Source organism: Asterias amurensis, chromosome 6 (assembly GCF_032118995.1).
Source record: "Asterias amurensis chromosome 6, ASM3211899v1".
Taxonomy (NCBI): domain Eukaryota; kingdom Metazoa; phylum Echinodermata; class Asteroidea; order Forcipulatida; family Asteriidae; genus Asterias; species Asterias amurensis.
Genome location: NC_092653.1, coordinates 14,711,446 through 14,738,933, shown reverse-complemented (window position 1 = coordinate 14,738,933; position 27,488 = coordinate 14,711,446). Strand labels below are relative to the sequence as shown.

The 27,488-nt window shown below is 38.6% G+C and overlaps 2 protein-coding genes and 1 long non-coding RNA gene across 6 annotated transcripts in view; 2 read left to right on the top strand and 1 right to left on the bottom strand.

Annotated features, from left to right (window-relative positions):
* LOC139938950 (uncharacterized) overlaps nucleotides 1-12,917 on the top strand; it is an 18,026-nt gene extending 5,109 nt beyond the window's left edge. Inside the window, exons 2-5 of one of the 3 annotated variants that reach the window (XM_071934630.1) lie at nucleotides 8,428-8,497; nucleotides 10,678-11,260; nucleotides 11,933-12,243; nucleotides 12,280-12,917. In XM_071934630.1, the coding sequence (XP_071790731.1) occupies nucleotides 8,428-8,497; nucleotides 10,678-11,260; nucleotides 11,933-12,227 (948 nt within the window). In that variant the 3' untranslated portion in view covers nucleotides 12,228-12,243; nucleotides 12,280-12,917. Of the gene's footprint in view, nucleotides 1-8,048; nucleotides 8,318-8,427; nucleotides 8,498-10,677; nucleotides 11,261-11,932 lie in introns of those variants that run through there. The other 2 variants (XM_071934631.1, XM_071934629.1) reach the window with 2 other exon arrangements.
* On the bottom strand, nucleotides 1,644-3,899 carry LOC139938636 (uncharacterized). Its single transcript, XR_011786184.1, has 3 exons — nucleotides 3,689-3,899; nucleotides 2,852-2,944; nucleotides 1,644-2,001 (listed from the first exon to the last, which is right to left on the bottom strand). It is a non-coding gene; the product is annotated as an uncharacterized lncRNA (long non-coding RNA).
* A 184-nt stretch (nucleotides 12,918-13,101) lies between the features above and the next one.
* LOC139938949 (fibrinogen-like protein 1) lies at nucleotides 13,102-27,459 on the top strand. 2 transcript variants are annotated; one of them, XM_071934627.1, is made up of 7 exons: nucleotides 13,102-14,633; nucleotides 18,528-18,776; nucleotides 19,089-19,181; nucleotides 20,309-20,407; nucleotides 21,974-22,110; nucleotides 25,039-25,312; nucleotides 27,122-27,459. In XM_071934627.1, exons 1-7 carry the CDS (start codon nucleotides 14,588-14,590, stop codon nucleotides 27,355-27,357), a joined length of 1,134 nt encoding a protein of 377 aa, XP_071790728.1. In that variant the 5' UTR covers nucleotides 13,102-14,587; the 3' UTR covers nucleotides 27,358-27,459. The 2 variants fall into 2 exon arrangements, with proteins under 2 accessions (XP_071790728.1, XP_071790729.1); XM_071934628.1 differs by lacking the exon at nucleotides 20,309-20,407.
* Nucleotides 27,460-27,488: the final 29 nt, after the last annotated feature.

Genomic DNA, 27,488 nt, shown 5'->3' with positions numbered 1-27,488 from the left:
ACTGTACCCATAGAGCTATATAAAAGAACTAGAGGGCGCACTGGCCATTGGCAGCAACGCTTTACCGCTGTGCGCACACGGAGCACCGTCGGGCATGGTGAGACCGGGGCAAACAGCGCGGAAAGTACCCGAATGTTATAACGCTAGGTATATACAAAACGTAAACAAAACAAATTGACGGGTGAAGTTCCCGATCTGGGCGATTGATTCTGAACGGAAAATTAATAGTTTTTGACCAGGCTTTTACTGAAAGGATATTTACAATACCTTTGTGAAGAGGAATAGATAATCCACCCACCAGAACAGATTGAAGAGGTTGATCAGGGAAAGTCCAGTTACTGGCCTAAAAACAAGATGTTTTTTGTAAGTCGATGTCTCTAACCGCTCGGTAAACAGTATTCCATGGTCACGGTGATGCAGGACAGTTCTTATGAACAGCGGCAAGCCACTGATTTTCTTGACAAGTTGTGTGCAGTGATCGTCTTCCTCTGTCAGGTCTAGGAAATGCTCTTCTAGATCGTCGAAAACCGAGCCGCAAACTCTTGTTTAGGTCATGCTGGACGGACTTTATGAGGGCTGGGGACGTTCTTCTCGGATAAGTAGTAGTCAGTGTGCAAATAAAAATAAAAAAATACATTGTTTCGGCGTTTAGCCTTTGTAGTGTCGTACCCAAACTTGGAATTTTTAGGATCCAACTTGCAAGTTACAAACAGAAAACGTGTGCCAACAGGGTCACAAGAGAGGGCTTAAGGATACGAAATCTAGGACTGAATACATCCAATAACATTTTGCTCTACCACAATCCAAATGAACTTTGGCGACGAAAAAAATTTGGTTGTAGGGTTAAAAGAAAAAACTACATGTACGGAATAGTGATGACCACAACTACATGTATACTTTTTGTTTAGGCCTACATGTAAAAGTCAAATTTTGTGAACTTTCTTGAAGAGACTTTAAATCTTACCCACCTGGTGGTAAACATGTACATCCTTTGGGCTTATCAGTTAGCACCCTGACATCCCGTTGAAGGACTTGATATTGCAAGAAAACGAAAGCATAACACAACAAACGCTATGGAATTCATATTTCCAATTATTTTATTAGGTTAAATAAAAAACCTTATTCAAACATAAACAAAATGTTATATGAAAGTTAATTAAAATAAAACTTGGTAAATCCAACAGAAAAAAACCTGTTCTTATATGTAAATCAAAACATGCAACACAAACTTTCCATTTTTTCAAATCTGAAGACTGGTCCCTGCATTCAACTAAAAATTTGAAATAATTCAATGTGTTCGCAGATAATATATTGTACAGATGTACATCAACCAATGAAAGCCTGACCCAAAGAAAAAAAAGAGTATTCCTGCCCCCCCCCAAAAAAATAAAAAATAAATAAATAATAATTATGATAATAATGACAAACTACACACAATGTCATTTGTGCACAAATAGAGAATTTACAAGAACTTGCCATGTATCTAACATTCCACCAAGTTTCAAATTAATCGCATAATTTAAAATAAAACACCTTTAAGATGATGTCACAGGACAGGTGATGATGTCATAATGACATCCTTGTGGGAGATGTAAATACTGTCTAACAAAATCATACCCTGGGCACTATAGACATGTAGTGTGACGCGAACTGCTTGATTTCCTCAGAGAACATGTGACCATGTTTGTCTTTCTTCATTGACTTCAGCTTATTTTCAATCAGCGTGAAAGTATTCGATCCGAAGTTCAGCTTCAACAGCTCCAACTGTCCCTGGTTTATCATGTTTTGATCTTTGCATACATGTGCTCTTCTGCAACATTAACAGTTTTTAATGGAGGAGGTTGTGAGCCAGGATCCGCTGTCAGCATTTTTCTTTCAGGTGGAGGCCTCTTACTCGCTTGCTTCTGTTGTTTATGTGGTGGGTAAGCTGGAAAGATGGAGGGTACAGCAGACTCCTGATTCCATGTTGAATATTTTCTCGGTCATCTCTGGTATGATTACCTGTAAATGTAAACTTGGTTGTTTATAACATATTTTATAGGTTTTGAAATAATATAGCAAATTCTTGCTTTCAATTGATTTATTTTTGTAAATCACAGTAGGAATGGCCAACAACACTTCTGTAGGGTCATTCCGTGTCAATTCAACCTTTGTAACATGACCGTCAAATCACCCTTTGTAACCTGATCAACATTCTGATGTGGATCTTGGACTCCCTAAAGAAACTCCAAGAACTTTTGACTAACCAGCATGACCTGCAGCATTCTCCGAAAGCGAATCAGAAATACACTTAAAGACACTGAACACTATAAAGACTAGTCTTCACACTTGGTGTATCTCAACGTATGCATAAAATAGCAAACCTGTGAAAATTTGAGCTCAATCGGTCGTCAAAGTTGCGAGATATTAAGGAAAAGAAAAAAACACCCTTGTCGCACCCTGGTCACACGAAGTTGTGTGCTTTCATATGCTTGATTTCTAGACCTCAAATTCAAAATCTGAGGTCTCAAAATCAAATTCGTGGAATTGGTGGAAAATTACTTCTGTCTCGAAAACTACGTCACTTCAGGGGGAGCTGTTTCTCACAATATTTTATACTATCAATTCTCCCCATTACTCGTAATCAAGAAAGGTTTTATGCTAATATGTAATTTGAGTACTATAGTGTCAATGCCTTTAAACATAATTTTAAAGCTCTTGAAAAAGCCTTCATTTGTTAAAACAAAACCACAATTGTAACATGTGTTCTTTTTCGTTGTAATATTTTAGTCTGGGGATAATCAGATTCCAAAGCATGTTAAGTTGACAAGGAATGACCCTGTAAATTAAATAAGTACAAGTAAATACAAACCTCTCATGTAGTCATCCTTCATGAAGTGCTCAACGCACAACCTGATTGCCGTCACCCACTTTAGTGAGTATAGCCTGCTTTCAAAGAGGAAATCTGAATTAAAAAGAAAATCCCACAATAAATTAACCATGTTTTAATGAAGGCATCTTATAATCCTGGGATAGATTGCATCTTACTGCAGGCATGAATTCCATAAACCCCTTTTGTGATTGGAACATTGGAAGTTGAAGACAACATTCACGAAAAGTAGCACCCAGTCAGATCCTGAGAATGCAGATGGGTTTTTGGTCAAGAAAACGCTATTCAATTAAATTTGACAAAATCCTTTTTCAACAGTAACAGTACTCTCGGGAGAGCTTTCTTGTTTTATTTTATTTGTATGATGAGTATATGAACTCGGATAAATAAAAACGACCAACCAAGGCAGGATTTGTCAACATAATTTGTCTTTAGTCCTCCCCATATGCATGCATGGCCATGATTTCCGTGCGAAGGATCTACATGTTTATCTGTTTCTGTACAACAACAACATTGTTCAGCACTTCAGAATTGATTTGAATAGAACTTGCCACTCTTTGTTTGCCATCAACAATTAAACTTAGCCCAAAACGTTAAAAATGTACCACATAGTTTATAACTCTAGTGAAAATATGTCATATTTAACCATGGAGGAAGCACCCATCATCCGCGAACTTTCTCAACAAGAAAGTTACATATAGTCATGATAGGCCTAGTACATTTTCATTACGGCAATTCTGTCCAGTTTTCGGACACGGGGAAAAAACGTTCATATTTTATTCTTATTAATTAGTGTGAAAAGTACCTTGAAATACTCACTTATTAAATGAGACAACACCTCCCATGACTCGACGGTTGGTGCAGTCATAAGCTGCACAACTTTCAGGCATTTTACTAACGATTTGTTAGACTGTGCGGGAAAAAATTAGTGGCTTTCCTACGTTCAATCAATGGTTTACATGCACAACAGATACGGGCAAAACACACGCGATTGAATTTTATGCCCTGTTTCCAAATGTCGACGCGACGTCCTTGTCGGCACAGCATACAGCCGAGTGCGCCCTCTAGGTCTTATTATATAGCTCTATGACTGTACCACTAAGGGTGCAGAGTTAAATGGAACAAATAAAGTTTCACAACAATGGGTTGCTGTTTGATGCGTTTAAAAAATGCTGGGAAGTAGGGTAGGCCTACATGAGTGACTTAATTGTAACATGGAGGAAGGAAGAGAAGGAGCTCGAACGAAGCATGAACGAAGGGACTTCAGAAGTCGAACCCGTGGTACCGCAACCGTTTAACGACACCTCGTAATCACCCACATACCTTACACAGACAATGGGCGACCTGGCGTATGTGAGTTTGCGCGTGCGCACTTGGTTCTTCACTCAACTATGGTGTCGTACGTCGTATGGATTTTTTGAGACCTGATAAAAATTCTAATTTTCAATCCAAGATGGCGCGGGTTACGCTTTTAATAGTATAGATGTAAACTTGTTAATGTGGAAATAAATGTTATATTGATTGATGGTGCCAAATTTAGCATCACGGTTTTTGTTGTGTAGTACCATGAAGGAAGATTATCCTCTTTCATGTTAGTACACTGGACACTATTGGTAATTGTCAAAGACCAGTCTTCTCACTTGGTGTATCTTAACATATACATAAAATAACCAACATGTGAAAAGTTCAGCTCAATTGGTCGTCCAAGTTGCGGGATAATAATGAAAGAAAAAACAACACCCTTGTCACACGAAGTTGTCGTGTGCTAAATTTCAGATGCTTGTTTTCGAGACCTGAAATTCTAAATCTGATGTCTCGAAATCAAATTCGTGGAAAATTACTTTTTTCTCGATAACTACGTCACTTCAGAGGGAGCCGTTTCTCACAATGTGTTATCATCCTCTCATCCATTACTGTCACCAAGTTAGGTTTTATGCTAATAATTATTTTGAGTAATTACCAATAGTGTTCACTGCCTTTAAAGCCATTATACACTTTCGGTAAACAGTATTGTCCAAGTCCCACACTTCGTGTATCACAATTTATATATAAAATAACAAACCTGCGAAAATTTAGGCTCAATCGGTCATCGGAGTCGGGAGAAAATAACGGGAAAACCCACTCCTGTTTTCGCGCGTTTCGCTGTGTCATGACATGTGTTTATAATTAATCCTTAATTCTCGCTATCGAGAATTGATATTGTTTTAATGTTTTCTCAAAAAGTAAAGCCTTTCATGGAACAATATTTCAAGAGAAGTCTTCACTATTACCTTCTGTAAGCCCTGTAAGCCCTGTAAATTATTTGTAAATCTGTGAACTTTTTCTTTTTTCTGTACCGAAAGTGTATAATGGCTTTAAAGGGTATAATATGTACTTTTTCCTAACCAAAAACACAATGTCCACAGATTTACATTAACCTTACACAGTTTAAAGATTATGATAGTAGAAAGCTTCCCTTGAAATTTTACTTACTGAGGTGCTGTAGTTTTTGTAAAGAAATTAGTAAAAGTAATAATTTTCGTCTCAGTTTTAGCATGTAAAAACGTATTAACCAGTTATGCTATGGTTTTGGTATAATATCATAACTGGTTAAGGGGATTTTACATGCCAAAAACATTTTGGTCTAATGAGACCAGTATGATTGTGTGACTTGTTTTACTCATTTTCCAAATCTACACAACCTTAGTTAGTAAGATTTGAAGGGAAGCTTTCCACTATCGTTATCTTCAAACCCTGTAAGTTTAATGTAAATCTGAAGACATTTTGAAAAAGCACCCGAATCCTTTAATTTACATCGAAAACTAAGCAGTGAGAATTTTGGAGACTGCCACTTGTTCAAGAGCCCCATATATCTCTTGATTTTGAGAGAAATCAGAAGACAATATTTGGTTAGTCTGACGGTAATTGTTAGCATAACAACTTACTTAATAAAGAGCAATGGAGAGCTGTTAATCATAAAACATTGTGCATGAGAAACGGCTCCCTCTGAAGTTATGCAGGTTTTTTAGAAAGAGGTAATCATCTGAAAGCACACACATTTTTTTGTGCAACATGTTTTTTTTTGTCAGTGTTGTCTTGCAGCTTCGATGACCAATTGTTTGAGGTAACATTTTCATAGACTTGTTATTGTATGCATATAATGATACAAGAATTGAGAAAGTCTATGACCAAACGAGTAGAGTGTTTTTTAAAGCGAAACTAGTAATCTGATACATAGAGAAAACTACGATAATTGAGCCACAAACTTTTTTCCCGCATTTTCTGCAAAAGTATTTTCTACTACAAATAGTGGCTGTACTGCTTTAAATATAAACGCATTGAACTCCTTTCTGACCTCACTAAAACTCGAGGGTAAAATAATTTCGACACAACTTCAAAGATGAGGTTCCACTTTTCTGTAATTTTGTTGGATTAGCGATGACACCTGTGGACCGTAAAACACATTATTCTATGGTTTAAAAACCTGTCAAATATCGCAGTGTTATTTACGTTGAATTGATGGGGGATTATATCTGGCAGGGACATAAATCAGCTCTTGATCGAAAAGTCAGAGACAGAACACTTTGCACCTGGATCGTTCACAAAAGAAAAGAAGTTCTGCAGTAACTAGAAACTGATAGGTGCGCTCCACTAAATAGTGAGTAAATCCATGAGTGTATATGAAAAACTCTTCCTGCTCTAAATCAAAGAATTGAAGGTCATATGAGCCGCCGGGCTTTATGGGTGATGAAAAGTGGTTGCCTTACTTTTGAAAAGTGTAGGACAAAACCAATTGTATCTCGGGAGTTTCATTCTCGTTAAAGGTAGTGGACACTATTGGTAATTACTCAAAATAATGAATTTAGCATAAAACCTTTCTTGGTGACGAGTAATGGGGAGAGGTTGATGGTATAAAACATTGTGAGAAACGGCTCCCTCTGAAGAGCCATAGTTTTCGAGAAAGAAGTAATTTTCCACAAATTTGATTTCGAGACCTCAGATTTAGATCTTGAGGTCTCGAAATCAACCATCTAAATGCACACAACTTCGTGGGACAATGGTGTTTTTTCATTCATTATTAACTCGCAACTTCGATGACCGATTGAGCTAAAATTTTCACAGGTTAGTTATTTTAAGCATATGTTGAGATACACTAACTGTAAAGGCTAGTCTTTGACAATTACCAATAGTGTCCACTGCCTTTAACTAAGGGGTGTTTTCATTTTGGGTGCGTAGGCCAATACCGCAACAGTTCTACATACGGCTAACATATAATAACAAGAATAAAAAGAGAAATACAATTCAGTTGTCAGAAAACATATCTGATATAATTTTAGGCAGTGGAAACTATTGGTAACTATACTCAAAATAATTATTAGCATAAAACCTTACTTGGTAACGAGAAACGGTGAGAGGATGATATTATAAAACAATGTGAGAAACGGCTCCCTCTGAGGTGACGCATTTTCGAGAAAGAAGTAATTTTTCATGAATTTGATTTCGATACACCAGATTTAGACTTTGAGGTCTCGAAATCAAGCATCTGAAAGCACACAACTTCGTGTGACAAGGGCGTTTTTTCGTTCACTATTATCTCGCAACTTCGACGACCGATTGAGCTCAAATTTTCAGAGGTGTATTATTTTATGCACATGTTGAGATACACCGAGTGAGAAGACTGGTCTTATGTCAATTACCAAAGGTGTCCAGTGTCTTTAAACTAGCTATATGAATATAAGCATATTAAGCATCATAGTTTGGTGCACCTCGAAACGAACAGACCCTATCGCAAAAACTCGGTCTTGCTAGCGCTCAAGTTTGATCACTAGCTAGACCACCATGCACCTCATTCATCAGTTAGCGCTTGCGCAATGGTTGCAAAAAGGTCTGTGGCCGCAAACTTTGCGTTAGAAACTCAGCGCCATCTGCTGTTGGGTTGTCCACACAAATTGCATACACGTAATAAGTCGACAACTTTTCCCTCCTGTCATACCAAATACACCTATCGTGTTGATCTAAAGAATGAATGATCGAAAAGTAGACAGGGGGTGCCACACTTGTCAAAAAGTAGGTCCCGCTTTCCGCATACCAGTCAAACGTTGTTTACACTGAGTCACACGGGGTAGCAGCCCAGTCACAACCTCATCCCTCCACCCTCTTACGGGACTATCGAACCATTTCCTTTCACACACTCAGACAAGTGTACACTGAGTGGTTGTATGTTGCACCATACCGGAGGCATGCAGCGAAGGATCGCTCTCATTTTAAAGGCTTTGCTTTGTTGTTAAAGTCCCCCATGCAAACAAAACGTGACTACTCCTATTGCAAATAAGTGCCAGACGGTTGAATTACACAGGCGAGCTTGGATTACTTTACGTTGATGGTTGGATCCATAACAAACCTTCAACGAACCATCTCTATCTATGACCGAACGGATATATCACCCACTGTACAATAATGATGATGCCGGTAAACTTTCACTTTTTACTCCCCCAGCTTTCCCCTTCCCTGAAAGATGCCGATAAATCTCCAAGTCACGACTGAACCTCTGCTTTTTCTTCTTCTTTCTTCCTCTACAGGAATTTTTCTTTTTCAGCGGGAGTGTTGCAAATCTGTTACATGAAGGATGGACGATTGCGAGCACAAAAGGTAAGTGTATACCCGAGGTCTTCCGGTTTACCATAATAAACCCCGCACTGATGTACACATTATACTTTAGTACACAAAGTGGGAAAACATTTAGCTTTGTGTGATTCTGGAATATTGGTACAATCGAATCCACGAGCTACATGTGTATAGTATGTTTGTTTTGAGGGGCCGCAAAGAAATTGGTTTATTTCGCCGAACGGGCCGAGGTGGCCGGGGAACTGTAGGGTGAAACTTCATTTCAAGACATCTATTTTCCATTCCAGCAGAGAATCAAAACAACAATAACAATTGGCACAACGTTGAGGAGAATTGGAAATTGGGGCAGGACCAGGAAAGCCAAAGCTTGTGGTTTAGGCATGCCAAGATCTTGGAGTAAAAACACAAATGGACTAATAATATGGACTCGGAAGATAAACATTTAAAAGTATATAGTTAGAAAAGGTAGATTTTTCAAGCTATGAGTTATTTCTCTAAGAATTTGTACCGTTAAATCTGCAAGCTCTCAGATTGAAAACTTGTTGATTTCACCCCTCCCTATTTCAGTTGGTGTTCACTGTTTGGCCATGGGTGTTTTGAGCGCGGCAATATTATTTTCTATGTAGAATAGACGTGGAAACCCTTTGACTGATATAGGTCATATTCGGCCCATGAATGATTTATTACCCCGAGGCCTGCAAAACATTAACCCCTCAAATTAAGACTTACTGTGCGGGTTTTCTAGAAACCCGAGTAATGTCAACATGTGGGTGGGAAATGAAAACAAAGTTAAGTTCCTTGTATTAATTCGTTTATAACTATAGAACATCCCGTTCACTTTTCACATTGACGGCCGAAACGAATAAACAACTAACGGTGAGCAAATAAATAATCAAAGATTATTTTCACATCTGTGTCATTTTATATTGGTGCGCTAAAGTTATACCAGACTTCAACCTCCTTATAAGCTGTGGACAGTATTGATATACTACTCAAAACAATTGTTAGCATAAAAACTTACTTATCATAACGAGCAATGGAGGGCTGTTGAAAGTATAAATTATCGTGAGAAACAGCTCTCTCTGAACATGGAGGAATGCTCTAAAGTAACTTAGTTTTAAAGTAATTTCGCACTCAAATATTTGAATACAACTTGTGCGCCAAGGGTATAGTTTTTTTTCTTCCGTTACTCTCTCATTTCGACGTCCAATTGAGCTCAACTTTTTTTAGGGATATGTTGAGATACACCAAGTGAGAAGACTGGTCTTTGACAATTACCAATAGTGTTTAGTGTCTTTAGCTGTGCTGTTCTTGATGAGGACACGATTTACAGCTCAATCGAATTGTAAGATGGTTTTTAGTTCACTTCCATGAAAACGAGCTGCAACTGGATTACTAATATTTTTTGCACAAACACTTTAAAAATTCCAACGAACCTGTGGGTTTTATTGCATACAAACAAGTTTTTTGAACCAGCCTAAACACAAATCTATTTGGGGTAGTTATACACTATGGGGTCGCCCTGTGAGCGGAAACAACAACAAGGCATGGTTTAAAGGCCGAGTCTGGCAGACCCATGCGGTGTGACGGGACGGGGTTATAATTCACCTCTGACTTTACCGGCATGATGTTTGATTTTTGCTATTGTATGCAACTCCGCTATTGCCAAAAGAACACAACCGATGTTAACAACGAGAAGTTCCCTCGATCCACTGTAGCTATACTAGTGGACCCGGCAAAGTGTTTTCCTTCCGCCCAGGTAGTAGTTAAAAAGCAGGGGAGTTTTTTTCCAGAATTGAGAAGTCTCCCGAATTCCAAAAATCTACTCTGCAGTAGTAGGATATAAAGCAAGACAAGTTCTCTAAAAGAACATAATCTACCTGGCTAGTAGATTTACCGCAAACCAAATACTTATTGATACCAGGGCCTGTATACTTCGTTGTTTTGAAAGGGCAGGGGCACCGAGGCATTTTCTTCCTGATGAAGGGCAGCCTATGACTCTGAGGAAGTTGTAAATTTCTACTGGGGCATTTGAAGGGCATCCGGGCATCCGGGCATTGACCTGGGGGCATGGAAGCAATCGCCTTCGTTACCTCCGTGCAATCAGGTCTTGGTACCTCACCATGCAATGCCTCAAATCCCAAATATTATACCATGGAGCTTACAACATGAATAAACTTTAACGAAGTCAACTCAAATTTCAGATCTGGTCTTGGCTCTCCTTGCCGTGAGTGGTGCAGCATTATTCATCGAGATTCTACGACGTATCAGCCGAGAATGCTGGAGGAGAGTCCCCGTGCCGTCCGGGTCATCGGGTCACGGCGTCGGTAGCAACAGCGTCACAAGAAGACAGTCAGACAGAATACCTCTGACCAGATACACAAGTCTTCAGGAGGCGAAAACAACAGCAGAGGACTCACTTTGCGTGGAGCCGGAGGAAGCAACATCGTGTGTAAATGAAAATCAGAAAGAAGACTGTTGTGATGGAGGACAGAGTATCATTAAGCCATGTTCTGTGTCAAATACAAATCACACAGCAGATACCGATCAAGGCGAGAAGATAGCATTCCTTGACACAGAAATGCGGCACAGCCAGCATGACGTCATCAAGCAGCCGCCATGTTGTGTCCAAGACGGAGCCCCATCGAGCGAAGAGCATAGAGAGTCGCGACTCGACACAATGTGGAGAAGCCTTTCATTGGAGTTCCTGCCTGATAGATGGGAAATCATCCAGGGAACCAGTGAAGCGAGGGAACCAAGCCAGAAGAAAATTTCGCAGAGTACAAGGTACGTCAGTAATTTTGGTAATGGGATTAGTTAAAATACTGCCACTTTTGTCTCAATTATTTTTTGTAAAGCCGCGAACATTTTGACATACTCTGAGGCTCGTGATAATGAACCGGCCTTTGGAATCTGGTAGCTTTCTTGACTAGTTTACCTTTGACCTAGTGCCAACTTTTATTTGCAATGTGTCGTACACAATCATGGACTCATTGTGTAGTGTCGGTCGGGCAGTTATGCGTCAATTTCAACCTCATTCCCAGGGGTGATCGATTTCGCCGCGCCATTTTCCCCCAGCATGCCTTGTTTCTTAGAGACGGTTGGTGATACGGCGCGCTGCCCATGGTAGCGAGGAAGACGTCAATGGTGTGTACTAAAATGTATACGTATATCCAATGAAATTTTCAACAAGTTGTAAAACGCGTGCCTATTTGCAGCAATGACATTCCTTGGACGCAAGGTGGCAGCAGACTCCATACACATAAACATAGTTGTGATGGTACTTCCTACATTCACAAGAAGAATGAATTACCGTTGGTCTGCCGACGCTATATAAATTGCAAACCTAGAAAAACGTCGAATCAGGAATTACTGGAAATTAATGTGTACGCTTTAGAGTGCACAGTACCTTTTTTATCATAGCAACTAAATTTCTGTTTCCCTCCTTCTTTTCGACAGGGTGCGTTTCCATCTTTTACAAACTGTCGTCAGCATGGTCCAGCTCACGATTGGCTATACGCTGATGCTCATCGTTATGACGTACAATGCCTGGTTCCTTATTGCTGTCGTTGGCGGCGCCGGCCTCGGTCACCTTATACTCTCGCGTGATCTGGAGAGACTTTACGCGAATTACGCTCGCTCCGCTGTGAAGAAGAGGCAATTGAGGGAGGCCGCTAAACGCAAGACGTGCGTTAAGACACCTCCGTGTAGGACGTCGTGGAAGAACACCTCAAGGCAAGAGTCTTTAGACTAAAGGGAGACGCGGGTGTCCAGAGATTCTGTCTCCAATAAACGACGAACTGTGTGAAAACTTCTTCTGATAGCGCCCTCTTTTGAACCCTCCTTCAGCCCATTTTAATTTCCCATAATTTATGGGGACAGAATCTTCGGAGGACATATTTCCCTTGGATAAGGGCCGGGCATCGTGGACTTAATAGCTGCTTAATACTTGCTTGGTGTTTTTGTGCTACGCCGTCATATTGATAAAATTGCTCTCCACGGCAAACTCGACGAGCGGATGCCGAGTTCAGGGCCCAATTTCATAGAGCTGCTTAACGGTCGATTTTGTGCTTAACGGGCGCGCCTAGCAATTTTTGATTTCATAGCGTTGCTTAAGCAAGTTTTTATGCTTTTCCGTATTCCACTTAATGAGTGTTTTAACTTTTGTTTTCTTTTTTTTGCTAGCTTTCTTGCTGTTTAAATTTTTGTTTTTAGTTTTTTTGTCTTTTTTTTTTACCATGATGTAAAACAGCTTCTGAGCTGATGTTTGTTCCCTGTATAATTGTTTATGTTGTAACAAATCATTTATAAATATATACAAAAGTAATCTGTAAATCATTACATAATTTGTTTAATCATAAACAGTAAGTTTTATATAAATGTGTACTTTGCTTTTGCGTGTATGATTTAAGCCAACAATAATGAAGCTGTGTGAAATATATCAATTTATTTTTGCCTTAATGATGAAATATTAATAAACGTCTGATTTGTGGTTATTTCCGTAACCTCTTGTAAATTACTTAGTGTGCTTCGGGAAATAAATTTACGCATGTATAATTACACCTATTGATTGGTGATTAAAGGCAGTGGTGTATCTCAACATAAACATAAAATAACAAACCTGTGAAAATTTGAGCCCAACCGGTCATCGAACTTGCGAGATAATAATGAAAGAAAACCACCACCCATGTCACACAAAGGTGGTGAGTCGGGTGGTTGATTTCGAGACCTCGAGTTCTAAATCTGAGGTCTCGAAATCAAATTCGTGGAAAATAACTTCTTTCTCAAAAACTATGGCACTTCAGAGGGAGCCGTTTCTCACAATGTTTTATACCATCAACCTCTCCCCATTACTCGTTACCAAGTGAGGTTTTAAGCTTATAATTATTTTGAGTAGTTACCAATAGTGTCCACTGCCTTTAAAGCCATTGGACCCTTTCGGTACAGACAAATATAAAAATTCACAGATTTACAAATAACTTACAGGGTTTACAGAAGACTTCTCTTGAAATATTATTCCATGAAATGCTTTACTTTTAGAGAAAACAGTAAAACAATATCAATTCTCGATAACGAGAATTACGGATTCATTTTAAATACATGTCATGACACGGCGAAACGCGCGAAAACAGGAGTGGGTTTTCCCGTTATTTTCTCCCCACTCCGATGACCGATTGAGCCTTAATTTTCACAGGTTTGTTATTTGATATAGAAGTTGTGATACGCGAAGTGTGGGCCTTGGACAATACTGTTTACAGAAAGGGTCCACTGCCTTTAAGCATCATTAGTTGTTTCGATGCCCTTGAAAAGCTCTGTATATCTAATTAGTGGTGTATATCCACACACACACACACAGCTGTGTTTATGGTGTAAACCGAGGACTTCTCTTTGTTCTCCCATTGTTTGGACATTTTTCAGACGTCCCTATTGGTTTTGTACACGAAATAAAATTGAGGACGTCTTTGGTGTGACCTTTTCCCGGATCCCTATTGTTATAACCTTCTTCAAGTCCTCGGTTTGAATGCGTAGACATGCCCACACACACACACACACACCCACCCCCACACTCCTATTGTAATGTGCGCATACCCAGAACTAATTATTGATGACGTATCATGACGTATCCGTTCGCGTAATGGTTGACTCTGCAAACACTCTCCACGTTTGCTTCAATCTAGCGTATACAGGATCTCATATTTGAAGTAATTATATAATAATGTGAAGTCATATTGGAATTCAAAATCTATTTTTTTTTTATATTTGTGGTAAAATGCAGTCACCTGGTAAGTGCGGTAAGTGCGATGAAATTCTCTCACTACCAGTGAATTTCATCCACCACCTGCTTTCATTTGATTGGTCGGCGCATCTTCAAAGGCAACGCCCACATATCGCCACAGCGCCAAGCAGAGATTGTACTTGAAAAGACCACGAGACTCCAGTATGCCAGATTGCTGGCTGGGAAGGAATCGTCTTTCGTGTGTCGCAGTTACCAATAAAACTGTGTGAGCTACGCGTTGTTGTTTTTGGTGGTCGCTGTGTTTATTCATTGAACATTCATTCGTTGAGGACTTGGCGTAACTTACTGGTGTCTAGGACGCCAATAGAAACGGAAAGATGCACAGCACGCAGTGGGTTAGCTTCATTACCACTGTGGGTATTGGTAAGTCAAACTTCCCCATTCCTCTTGCTAGAGACACACAACATTTTCCAAAGCTGTGAAAATTTATTTCGTTGTTCGTTCATTATTTTTTATTTTGTTTCAAACAAGGAATGCAGTAGCCCAAAACTCTGCAGCAGGATTGCGACGATTATGGGATCGCGTATAATGTCTTTGGAAGGGTGTATCTTTGGTATCTTACTCCAAAAACAAACATTTAGGGTCTACTTGATATGAGCATAGAGAAAGGACATGAGGTTTTGCAGCTGATGTTAATTTGGGGAAAAGGATTTCATCTTAAGAAATGTGATTTTTGAAAAATGGAATCAAATAAATTTTAATCGGTGAAACGTTCCATGCATGAAACACTTATCATTTTGTGTTATTTATTACCGGGTTATTCTTTCTGCTCATGAGAAAAAAACCACTCCAAATTTTCGGCGATGTCTTAAAAACGAAACCACCTTTTGAAATGAAAAAAAAAATGTTTCCATGTTACTTTTATTTCGTACATCTACATTTATCTAGGATTAAAACAATCGAACGGTTCCAAAAAAACCAAAGCCATTCTTTGCCCCTAACACATGTCATTTTACAAGACTGCAAAAGCAAACTGAGGGAATGAATATGACGATTTGCAAAAAAGGAGGAGGGGGGGGGGTCCCCAGTGAAATGCTTATTCATGGCATACGTCAAGTCCAGTACAACGTGAAGGACACTAACCAACTGTTATACTCCGAACGTGTTAGCGTGTGTTTTTTTTAGTACATTACTTTGGTGTTTTAATTTTGTTTCCACCAAAGAATTTACAATCTTAAATTTGCATGGACCCCCACCAATGTACAAAACTCAAACCAAAATGAAATCGACTTGAAGACTTGTCGTTAAATGTCTGTTTTCGATGATAGCAAAAAACCTCAAAAGCCCATCTCGAAATGGGCTGCTCTGCGCGAGATATACTGCAAGTTTACTCGCTAACTAGAGAAATTAGCATTTGTGAAACTGTAAATATAATAATTGCTTATTTCTATCGCACCAATCGAAATAATCAGGCATACTCGCTGTCAATACTGTATTGGTCACACAGAAAAGAACTACACAGGTTGTGTACAACTTTCAAAAGTTCAATTGCTGTATACGAACCTCTTAATACTAATAGTTTGGTAGAGTTTTACATAATGCAGGATAGGTAAATGTTTTCATAATTATTTTGTAAATCTAACTTCAAAAATTATTAAAGATACCTCTGTTCTAGGTAAACATGGTTTTAGTAAGTTCGACTAAGTTTCAACATTGATACCGCCCTCAAAAAGGGATTCATTAGAACAATTTAGAGTCGCATGGAACTTCTTGTCACAGCGTGAGTGCACTTTGACAGCGGCAGGATTTCCGTTTAGCGCATACGGAAGCGACATGGTTAAAAAAAACCGCATTATTACAATGACTTGTATCTCAGAGTGAATTAGTACAAGTCACAATTCTAACATATCTTGCCTTTTTCTCACTTCAATATTTGAATCTGAAAAAGTGTACCGACCCAAAGCCTTTCTTATGCATCTAAAAGCACAAGGATTTGTACAATAAGGGTGTTTTATTTTTCAGTATTCTCTCGCAACTTCACAGACCAAATGAGTCCAAATGTTCACAGATTTGTTATTTTATGCCTATTTGGAAATACACCAAGTGAGAATACTGGTCTTTTACTCGTGAAAGTTTTAGCTGAATACAGTATGTACTTGCTGAGAAAACAACAACAAGCTGTCAGGGTATTTTGACATGAACGTATAGAGCCCGTCTTCGACAGCGGGTACCAATCGCTTCTCTGGTTGTAGCATTCGCAAACAGACACCAACCAGTCATCAATCTGAGATACGATTTATGCATGAATCGTTTTTCAGATTGATAAAAAATAAATAAAAATAATAATAATTCTCAGGACTCGGGAAAGTACTGAATATACAGTGCTATCGGTGTATGGGTAAAAACAAAAATTCATAATTTCTTTATCTCCGATGCAAATTTAGCATCTTTTATATTGAAATGTGCTTGGGTGACAAATTATCAAACCATTTTTGTTTTTACCACTTTTGGAAAGAAATCCTTTCTCAAAATAGTTTACACTATCATCAACAGCCGCAGTGCTTTCACACCACGTAAGCTGTTATTATCATAAATTTGTGGATTTCTTTATCAATCTCTGACCCTACCTTTCAAAAGATCAAACCCCATGCATTCAAAGCAGTCGTGGGTGATTTCAAACACGTTCCTCCCTATTCCGGAATCCGAACAGGAAAATTGTAAATTAACAAATCAATAATCTCCTGCGAGGATTTCTTTATGACGTCATAGTCTTTTTTTTCTGTCCCGATTTTTTGTGTGTCGAGTGGAATATTTGCCTTCCTTCCATTATGATCAATTGATTTAATAATTGTCTCTTATCAAGCTGGTGACCTTTAGTATAAGTCTTAAATTTGCTTTCCCAAAACACCGTAACTGTTGGTGTGTCTTAAAGAGAGTGTGCTGTTGTTCTTGTTGTTGTTGTTTTTTTTATCATGTTTTTTTTTATATATTTTTTAAACCACTGTGTTTATTTCCCCTAAATCAATTATAATGATAAGCCATGAATAATAATAGTGTTTGTATGTGTTTGAGTGTATAATACTACTACTACTAATAATAAGAGTAATAATAATTAAAATTTATAAAGCACCCTCTATCTAAGACTAAACTTATTCCGAGGCGCATAAAGACAAACAAAAAAACATAGAGAGTAACAACAAAGAATACATTACGAAGCTTGGAAAGAAATAAAGTACGTTATTAAAAATGTTGAATTACATAAATGTGTTGGCAAAAATATATGGTTAAAAATAGAAGTTTTAAAAGCAAAGTGTACTTTTTTTTGTAAACCTATATAAAGATGTATACGAAAAACCGTGGTCGCATTCTTAGATAAAACGATGGCCGAAAATCCAAGTTGGAAGAATAATCCCAACCATTTTGGGTAAGAATGACGACGGCATGCATGTATAAGCGCAGTATTCGGCGGTAAGCAGAGCCATGAAATTTGGCCCTGATGGTATTGAAAGGAAAGCTTCCCAACACCACTTGATTGGCAATCTGGTAAGCTCGGTCAAGGCTGTGAAGGGGGAACAGAGAACGTGTGTACAATTAACAAACAATAACTGTATTCTATACTTCGATGGTGGACAGAGGTAGCTTTAAAGAGCAAAACTAGCTTTGAATCAATAGGGCCTGATGGAGAATTACCATTGGGGTGTAGGAGCAGTGACACCATATGCATAAACTTTTAGAGCTTACGAGTCCCGCCCAATTTTACAAGGGGGTGTGGCACTTCCAGCAAATTCAAAATGTTACTTTTTCCCGTTTGATGTTTTCTTAAACAAGCCCCCTTTTCGGCGCTCTATGTCATTTTTTATTATTAACTTTTTAATTGTTATTATGTCGGATAATCTGACATGATGAGGAATGGACATACGTTGTCAGTGTGTGAAGTAAATAGAAAAAAATAGTGTTAAAGTGATATGAAATTAATAAAAGGGAACTTTTTAAATATTAAATATTAACAATCTATGCTATTTTTTTTTAACCTGAAACGCCCAGGGCCCATAAGTAGAGCTGGTTTAAGCACGAACAATGGAGCTAAGCAAAAAACATGAATAAGGTTACCAGACAAGCTACTATGTCACGTGTACACTGTTTGATTGGGGGTATGCTAAGCATATTTGAAGCGTTATTTCCTGCTGAAGCAGTATTATAGACTCAGTCCTGATTGGGGGGGGGGGGCAATTGTGGCACATGCATCATTGGCGTAGGGGCATAAAGTCTCCTACTGCACTAATAATTGTTTCTTTCTCATCGTTCTTTTCGTTTAAGCATGCTGGTATGGGTTTGCAACAGTCACAGCATTTAGTTGCAGCTTCGGGAGGGAACCGAACCCTAAGGAGAACGGCATTATACGGTGGGTCATGCCGTTAAATCACCGCCTTCGATGCCAGTGTACCAGCATCTACCCTGGGGGCATGAACACGTATACACCCGATAGAGGGTTTGATCCGTTTTACACCGATCGCCCTCTATTCACAGACCTCGACTTTGAAATACTCAACTACTTTGAGTGTGAAAGTGAGTAGCTTGCATAATGCTAACGGGAAATTAAATAGAAAATTTACAGAAAACTAAATTATGAAGATTTTTCCTGGCAAGTACGGATCAGAGGTGGATGAAACCTCTGATGCCCAAACTCTATAATCTGAAGAAGTTGTTTGGCACAATCCACGCAAAAAACATTATCCCTATTTAGTCTTGAAAAGGAGGCACGTTTTTTGTTTAAAAAAGTTTAACAAGTTAAAAGGTTTGTACGAAACTTCCTGGTTTTCTTTATAAAGATATTGTCATTAACAATAAATTGTGAGGTACGGTATTTCTGGTTCTCAGATTGCTCACTGTCATGTGAAAACGGAGGTACATTCATAGACGATCCTTGTCATTGTTCCTGTGCTCAAAACTGGACTGGCAAAACATGTACTGGTAAGTATAGCAAAGAAACTTTAGCAAAAGTAATGTCGAAACCTAGAGTTGAGGTATACTGCTGGAGAAGCAAACAGTATGACTGGGCGGGCTCTAGTTCCGAAGGACATGCAGCACGTTTGTTTCCCTTCATCCTACCCAGTAACTCATATAAGCGCGTCACAAGCACAGTGCTATTTTGAATTCTATTCACAATTTGGTTGGTGTAAGTGGGTTTTCGGCGTGGTTGATAGTGAATATAGTGTACTGGGCTCGGTTGTAAATCGTTATGGAACGCCCTCTCACGGCATGTTTTAAAGGCAGTGGACACTATTGGTAATTACTCCAAATAATTATCATCACAAAACCTTTCTTGATTACAAGTAATGGGGAGAGGTTGATAGTATAAAACATTGTGAGAAACAGCTCCCTTTGAAGTGACGTAGTTTTCGAGAAATCAGTAATTTTCCACGAGTTTGATTTCGAGACCTCAAGTTTAGAACTTGAGGTCTCGAAATCAAGCATCAGAAAGCACACAAATTCGTGTGACGGAGGGTTTTTTTTCCCATTATTATCTCGCAACTTCGACGACCGATTGAGCTCAAATTTTCACAGGTTTGTTATTTTATGCATATGTTGAGATACACCAACTGTGAAGACTGGTCTTTAACAATTACCAATAGTGTCCACTGTCTTTAAACAACTTTACTGGCTCGTAAAGGCACTGGACCAGTCTTCTCACTTTGGTGTATCTCAACGTAGCCCTATGCACATAATGACACACCTGTGAAAATTTGAACTCATTTGGTTGACGGAGTTGTGAGATAATAATGGAAGAAAAAACACCCTTGTCACACGAAGTTTGTGTGCTTTCAGATGTTTGATTTCGAGACCTAAAAATCAAATTATGAGGTCTCGCAATCAAACTCAAATATTTTATTGGAAAATAACTTCTTTCTCGAAAACAACGTCACTGATCAGATGGAGCCGTTCTTCGCAATGTTTTACACTATCAACAGCTTATAAACGCCCAGAAATGTAACAACATTGTATACACGGTATAGGATGGACATCACATGTGTTTTATTAGCGCAATTCATATTTGTCTAATACAACAAGTTAAGAGAAAATTAATGTAAATTTTTTAGAGTGTGCATTGACTGGCTGTGAGAATGGCGCCGCTATCATTGACAACGCAACCTGTACGTGCGGATGCCCGCAAGGCAAGATGGGAGACACATGTGCTGGTGAGTAGAATGAACTTCCTCATCTGCACATTATTTGGCATTATGTACAATGCCTGCTGTCTAAACTCACGGAGTTTGGATAATAACCTTTTTTTCAGAAAGAAGTAATTTCTCACTCAAATATTTAAAAAGTGAATAATAAACCTCTATAGACGATGTGACCTATGTTTACATTCAAACCGCCCTCTGTTGACAAAACACTATATACGTCATGTTTCGCCGGGCACTGAGTTGCGTAGTCATAGTAAGATTGCGTACACTTTCTAGCTGGCTGCCAAAACACAAAGGTTTTGCCCGGCGGTATGCGCGCGAATCATGTTATGGTTTTAGTGTGACGTCAGAGGTCACATCGTCTATACTGAGGTCTCGAAATCAACTCAAGGCATCTGAAAGCACACAACTTGTGCGACAAGGGTGTATTTTCTTCCATTATTCTCTCACAACTTCGACAACCATTGAGTCAATATTTTCACAGGTTTATCTTATGTTAAGATACACCAAGTGAGAAGACTGGTATTTGACAATTACAAAAGGTGTCCAGTGGCTTTAAAGAGGCATAACATGATACCGACAGGGAATTAAGACAAAAATACATGGAAGCCAAGGTCAAGAACTATAGAGCATTGACAGTAATATTTTTCTTTAATGAACAGCATTTGTAGGTTGTCACGAACCATCGATTGGGTTGGCGTAATTTTACGAAAGACTGCCCTCACAAATGCTACAACTTTATTCCATGGCCGGCTGTTAAAGCCATTGGACCCTTCCGGTAAACAGTATTGTCCAAGGCCCACCCTTCGTGTATAAAAACTTCTATATAAAATAACAAACCTGTGAAAATTTAGGCTCAATCGGACGTCGGAGTCGGGAGAAAATAACGGGAAAACCCACCTTATATCCGCACGTTTCGCCGTGTCATGACACGTGTTTAAAATAAATCCGTAATTCTCGATATCGAGATTTGATATTGTTTTACTGTTTTCTCAAAAAGTAAAGCATTTCATGGAATACTATTTCAAGAGAAGTCTTTCACCACTACCTTCTTTAAACCCTGTAAGTTAGTTGTAATTATTTTTTTCTGTACCGAAAGGGTCCAATGGCTTTAAACGGGACAGCCTTTGCGCGAAAGATGTCTAAATTTACTTTTGTGAGTGTTCTATTATAGACACTGGACACTATTGGTAATTGTCAAAGACCAGTCTTCTCACTTGGTGTATCTCAACACATGCACAAAATAACAACCCCGTGGAAATTTGAGCTCAATTGGTCCAAAAAACACACTCTTGTCGCGAAAATTGTGTGCTTCCATCTGCTTGAATTCGATACCTCAGCTGAGGTCTCGAATTTAATTTAATTTAATATGAAACAGCTCTCCGTTGCCATTGTTAGATACCAAGTAAGTTTGTTTGCTTACAAATTTTTTGAGTAACTAACAATAATTGTCCAGTGTGTGTACACATGCTTCAATTTTATTCCATGGCCGACTGATAGAGGCGTTTGGGACCCCGAGCTTTTGCACCGATGATGTATAAACTTACACTTGTGAGTGTTCTAATTTTATTCTAGAGCCCAGATACTACGACTGCCTAGACTACCTCCAGGCTCATCCTTACAGTGCGAAAGGTATTTACACTATCTACCCGCTGAAGTATCCAGAAGGCCTTGATGTATACTGCGATATGAAACATTGGCCAGGATCAATTGTAAGTTCATCTTCTATCAACGACTCCACAATGAGTAAAGTCAGTAACACATTTATGGAACTCAAATAATTGGAAAATGGTGAACTAGGTTCGACAAAAGAGCGACGTTTAGCGCAAACGTTGAGTCCGACACTGCCGTGTAGCACGCCAAGCCCTGCCGTGCTACACGGCACTTGCACGACGTGGTGACAGACGTCGCGCAAGTGCCGTGTCGAATCGAATTTAATTCTCAGTTTGGGCAATGCTCTTTGGGTATACGCATGCGCAAAGTTTTTGAAAAACGTTTTATGTGCATTGTCTAATCAAATGAAGGTTCTTCGTAGCTTGGAGAAGGCCTATTCCAGGATGGGATTGGAAACACATTCTGACTGGATCAAACATAATTTTTATAGTATATAGATTTCAGAATTAAGCAAATTTTTTGTTTTATTTATTAAACAATTTTTTTGCCACTCTTGAACGATGAACACCACTTACAAACGATGCCAATAATAAGACCAAACCTAAGATGGAAAACTATATCATTATGGACGTTGCCACTATCAAATTGTTAGTGTCACAGCTCGAATTGTCATCGTGTCACATGACTCTTTAGCAACAGTTTTTCCCGCGTCGCCATTTTGAATTCATTTAAGTGCGGCAAATTAATTCAATAAGTTCGACGTTTGTCACCGATTCGTTTTATTGCTGCACTTTTATCGCGCGAAAATCATTTGAGTTTGACGCGGCAAAAGAGCGACGTTTAGCGTTCTGCAGATCAAATTATGTGGACTTTAAAGGCAGTGGACACTATTGGTAATTGTCAAAGACTAGACTTCACAGTTAGTGTATCTCAACCTATGCATAAAATAACAAACCTGTGAAAATTTGAGCTCAATCGGTCATCGAACTTGCGAGATATGAATGAAAGAAAAAACACCCTTGTCACACAAAGGTGTGTGCGTTTAGATGGTTGATTTCGAGACCTCAAGTTCTAAATCTGAGGTCTCGAAATCAAATTCGTGGAAAATTAGTTCTTTCTCGGAAACTATGGCACTTCAGAGGGTGCCGTTTCTCACAATGTTTTATACTGTCAACCTCTCCCCATTACTCGTTACCAAGTTAGGTTTTATACTAATAATTATTTTGAGTAATTACCAATAGTGTCCACTGCCTTTAAAAAGTAATATAGAGGCTAGGCCCAGAAGGAGGACAACCCTCTAATGGGAGACTTTTTGAAAGCTCTGCCACTAGAGGGCAGCAGACCTACCAGGTAAGGGTGCACAACTCCTATAGCAAACAATGGTAAATGCTAAAAATTAAAAAATACTCAAAAAATATTTAGAAGTCTCTCAGCCTCTTGAAAATTAAATCAGATACATTGTCATACAACTAAACTTCAGATTTCTTCTCAATTTTCGGTAGGTCAGCATTTTGGATTTTTGCTAGTTACCCTAGAAGAAACACCCCCAAAAACTCATGCACACCGCTTGTTATCCTTGGGGAACTCGTGTCCAGTACGTCCTGATCCAGAACAGTTTGGTTCATGCTGACAATGTGTTATGAAAAACAAAATACAGTTTGGCTAAATCTAAAATACAAAATCAAAAACACGCAAAACACGAGGTATTTTGCTGTCAGTGACCGTCACTCATGCTTCTCCTATTACTAAGTTGTTGACATTACCTGGTGAAGAGCGCCCTCTCTTGGTGATTGGCAGATAGTCTAAAGTTTTCCATTAAACATGGACAAGCATTCACCAAAATACTACACGCAGCATCACTATGATTTTAATCCTCAAAGTTGTCTATCAAAATTAACACATTGTGGACCCAAGACGTTTACAAAAGAGTTGTTTTGTTATTCTAAAAAGGTGCTGCGCCTTTACTTATACTTTAAACATAAGCTATCGCGCAGTCAGTGATTGCACCATGGTAAACAAATTGTGTCTACTCATTAACGGTACGGTCAAAATTCACTATTTCTTTTAAAAAGATCCTTTAAAGGATTTGGGTACTTTTTGTAAAACAAAACATAATGTCCACAGATTTACATTAAACTTACACTGTTTGAAGATAATGATAGTAGAAAGCGTACCTTTAAATATCAGTTGCTGAGGTGCTGTAGTTTTTGAGAAATGAGTAAAACAATGTCGTGAAAATACGTTTTTACACGCTAAAATAATTTTCGTCTCATGATCAATGAGACGAAAATTAGTTTCATGACACTGTTTAACTCATTTCTCAAAAACTACAACACCTCAGCAAGTAATATTTTCATGGAAGTTTTCTACTATCATTATCTTCAAACTGTGTAAGTTTAATGTAAATCTGTGGACATTGTGTTTTTTTGTCATACAAAAAGTACATAGACCCTTGAAGTGAAACATAGTCGGATAGCACTGTTACCAGCAGAAATAGCTTGGGTGAGTTTTCGACCTATACAGTCACCATTAACTTCGAAGCCTAACAATTTTTATTTGAACACATTGACATCCAAAACACCACACGCAATTCTTCGCCGCAAGTAGGATTTGAAGTATTTTCATTTTGTAGAGACTGAGTGTGCTAACCATTAAATACACAAAGCATATACTTGTTTTGGTTCTGTGGGCTCAGCAGTGAACCTTTCAGAGCTCATTTATACCATGTTAGAAAAGTTTGAGAGCAGCCTAAATCAGGTTCACACGCAGTGGGAGACTTTCCAACGCTAGATGGCAGCATACTTACCGGGTAAATTTCCATTGCTTACGTAGTTCTGAGCATGCGCATATTTCTGAGAGCAATGGTTTTACCCGGTAAATCTGCTGCCACCTATCGTCCCAGAAAGTCTCCTTTTATTAAGCAGGTGTGAATACAAACTACTTGGCATACGTCTACAGGTTTCAGAGGACCATGGGTGATGGGTTATTACTTTTTTGCATTATAAAGTTTCTTTTTTTCTCCAAAGGTTATTCAGAAACGTCGGGATATTGATTTAAGTTTCAACCGAGGTTGGGATGAGTACAGAGATGGTTTTGGTGACTTAACTAGTGAGAGCTTCTGGCTGGGAAATGAGAAAGTCCGTCAGTTGACTGAGGATGGCGCCACCTCGTGGGAGATTCAAGTCACTGTTTTGAATACTTGGGAATCGTATCATGCTGAACTTCGAAACTACCGCCTCTCGGGTGACAACTACATCCTTCATGTTGACGGTTCAATTGACTACATGATGAACGAAGAGAGTAAGCAGAATTTTTCTCATTCAAACACCAGGGCCCAGTTTCATACAGCCAGTAAGCACAACAAAATTGCTTAGCATGACATTTCTTCCTTAATAAAAACAGGATTACCTACCAAAATTTCCACGTGATTTTCAGGATAAGCAAACAACAGCTGAATGCCAGTAACAAAGCAATATGCAATAAATGGAAATTAAATTGGTAAATCTGTTTTTGTGCTTACAGGCTTTATGAAATCGGGCCATGGACACCTTTGGTAATATTGTCAAAGACCAGTCTTCTCACTTGATGTATCTCAACATATGCATAAAATAACAAACCTGTGAAAATTATAACTCAATTGGTTGTCGAAGTTGCGAGAGAATAATGGAGGAAAAAACAACCCTGTCGCACGAAGTTGTGTGCTTTCAGATGCTTTAATCCGAGACCTCAGCTGAGGTGTCGAAATCAATTCAACTCATTGTAGTGAAAAATTATTTCTTTCTCAAAAACTAGTTACTTCAGAGTGAGCCGTTTCTCACAATGTTTACTATTATAAGCACAGCTCTCCAGTGCTCGTTACCAAGTAAGTTTGTATGCTAGCAATTATTTTGATTAACATACAAATGGTGTCCAGTGCCTTTCAGCAGAAAATATTGCTTATTAATTTTTCTGCTTAGCAGAAATGAGCAGGATACCATTCAATAATTGTACATGTGACATGATATCTTGGCTTGCAACCCTGTTTTGATAAGTGTAACTTTGTTGTGCTTTGAACTCGTTGTGCTTCAGCAGCTCTATGAAATTGGGCCCAGACTTTTATTTGTTCTTGCTTATGTTTGTTCAGAAAGTTTGATTCTGTTTCGTATACGCCTCCTTTTCGAGATCCATGCTTCATAATGCTCCCCTTTTTAACAAAACAATGATTTTGGCTAAACCCAACAACTTCTTTTGAAATAACTTCTTTAAAGGGTATATATGTACTTTTTCCTAACAAAAAACACAATGTCCACAGATTTGCATTAAACTTACACAGTTTGAAGATTATGATAGTAGAAAGCTTCCTTGAAATTTTACCTACCGAGGTGCTGTAGTTTGAGAAATGAGTAAAAGTAATAATTTTCGTCTCAGTTTTAGCATGTAAAAACGTATTAACCAGATATGCTATCGTTTTGGTATAGTATCATAACTGGTTAAGGGGATTTTACATGCTAAAATCATTTTGGTCTCATGAGACGAAAACGATTTTGTGACTTGTTTTACTCATTTCTCAAAAAACTACACAACCTTAGTTAGTAATTGAAGGGAAGCTTTCCACTATCATTATCTTCAAACCCTGTAAGTTTAATGTAAATCTGTGGACATTTTGAAAAAGTACCCGAATCCTTTTATATGCAGTGGACACTATTGGTAATTACTCAAAATAATTATTAGCATAGAACCTTACTTGGTAACGAGTAAAGGGGAGAGGATGATAGTATAAAACATTGTGAGAAACGTCTCCCTCTGAGTCACGTAGTATTTTAGAAACAAGTAATTTTTCACGAATTTGATTTCGAGACCTCAGAATTAGATTTTGAGGTATCGAAGTCAATCTGAAAGCACACAACTTCGTGTGACAAGGGTGTTTTTTTCTTTCATTATTATTATCACGCAACTTCGCCGACCAATTGAGGTCAAACTTTCACAGGTTTGTTTTGTATGCATATGTTGAGATACACCAAGTGAGAAGACTGGTCTTTGACAACAGTGTCTTAAAAAATTGTGCAATAAGAACAATTTTTAGAAACGTGTGCCCACACTTTGATACACCATTGTTGTTCCATTTATCAGGTTGTGTAGTTTTATCTGCAAATGGAAAGCCATTCTCAACATACGACCGAGACAACGATGGCGACAGTGTAAGGAACTGTGCCCAGGAGTCGAATGGAGGCTGGTGGTTTGATGGTTGTGATGATGGAGAGATTAATCTTAATGCTAAGTTCACAGATGGTGGCGTTTTATCCGTCAGTTCGATCTCGCGAATTGAAAAGACCGGTCTTAAAATCAGACGCGTGACGGGAGATTAATGTGGTGTCGTACCCTCACAACGAATGTGTTTTTTTATGAGTGAGGTCTGGGAGGGCACATTTTTTTTTGATGACAGTTTTTTGACTTTTGCCCTACCCTGGACGGCCTGTGCTTGTTTTATTGTTTTGCT

Coding starts and splice junctions, on each gene's coding strand:
- LOC139938949 (XM_071934627.1), top strand. CDS start 14,588: ATGCACAGCACGCAGTGGGTTAGCTTCATTACCACTGTGGGTATTG. Junction 22,111..25,038: donor AACATTGGCCAGGATCAATT/GTAAGTTCATCT, acceptor TTTTCTCCAAAG/GTTATTCAGAAACGTCGGGA. Junction 25,313..27,121: donor CTACATGATGAACGAAGAGA/GTAAGCAGAATT, acceptor TCCATTTATCAG/GTTGTGTAGTTTTATCTGCA.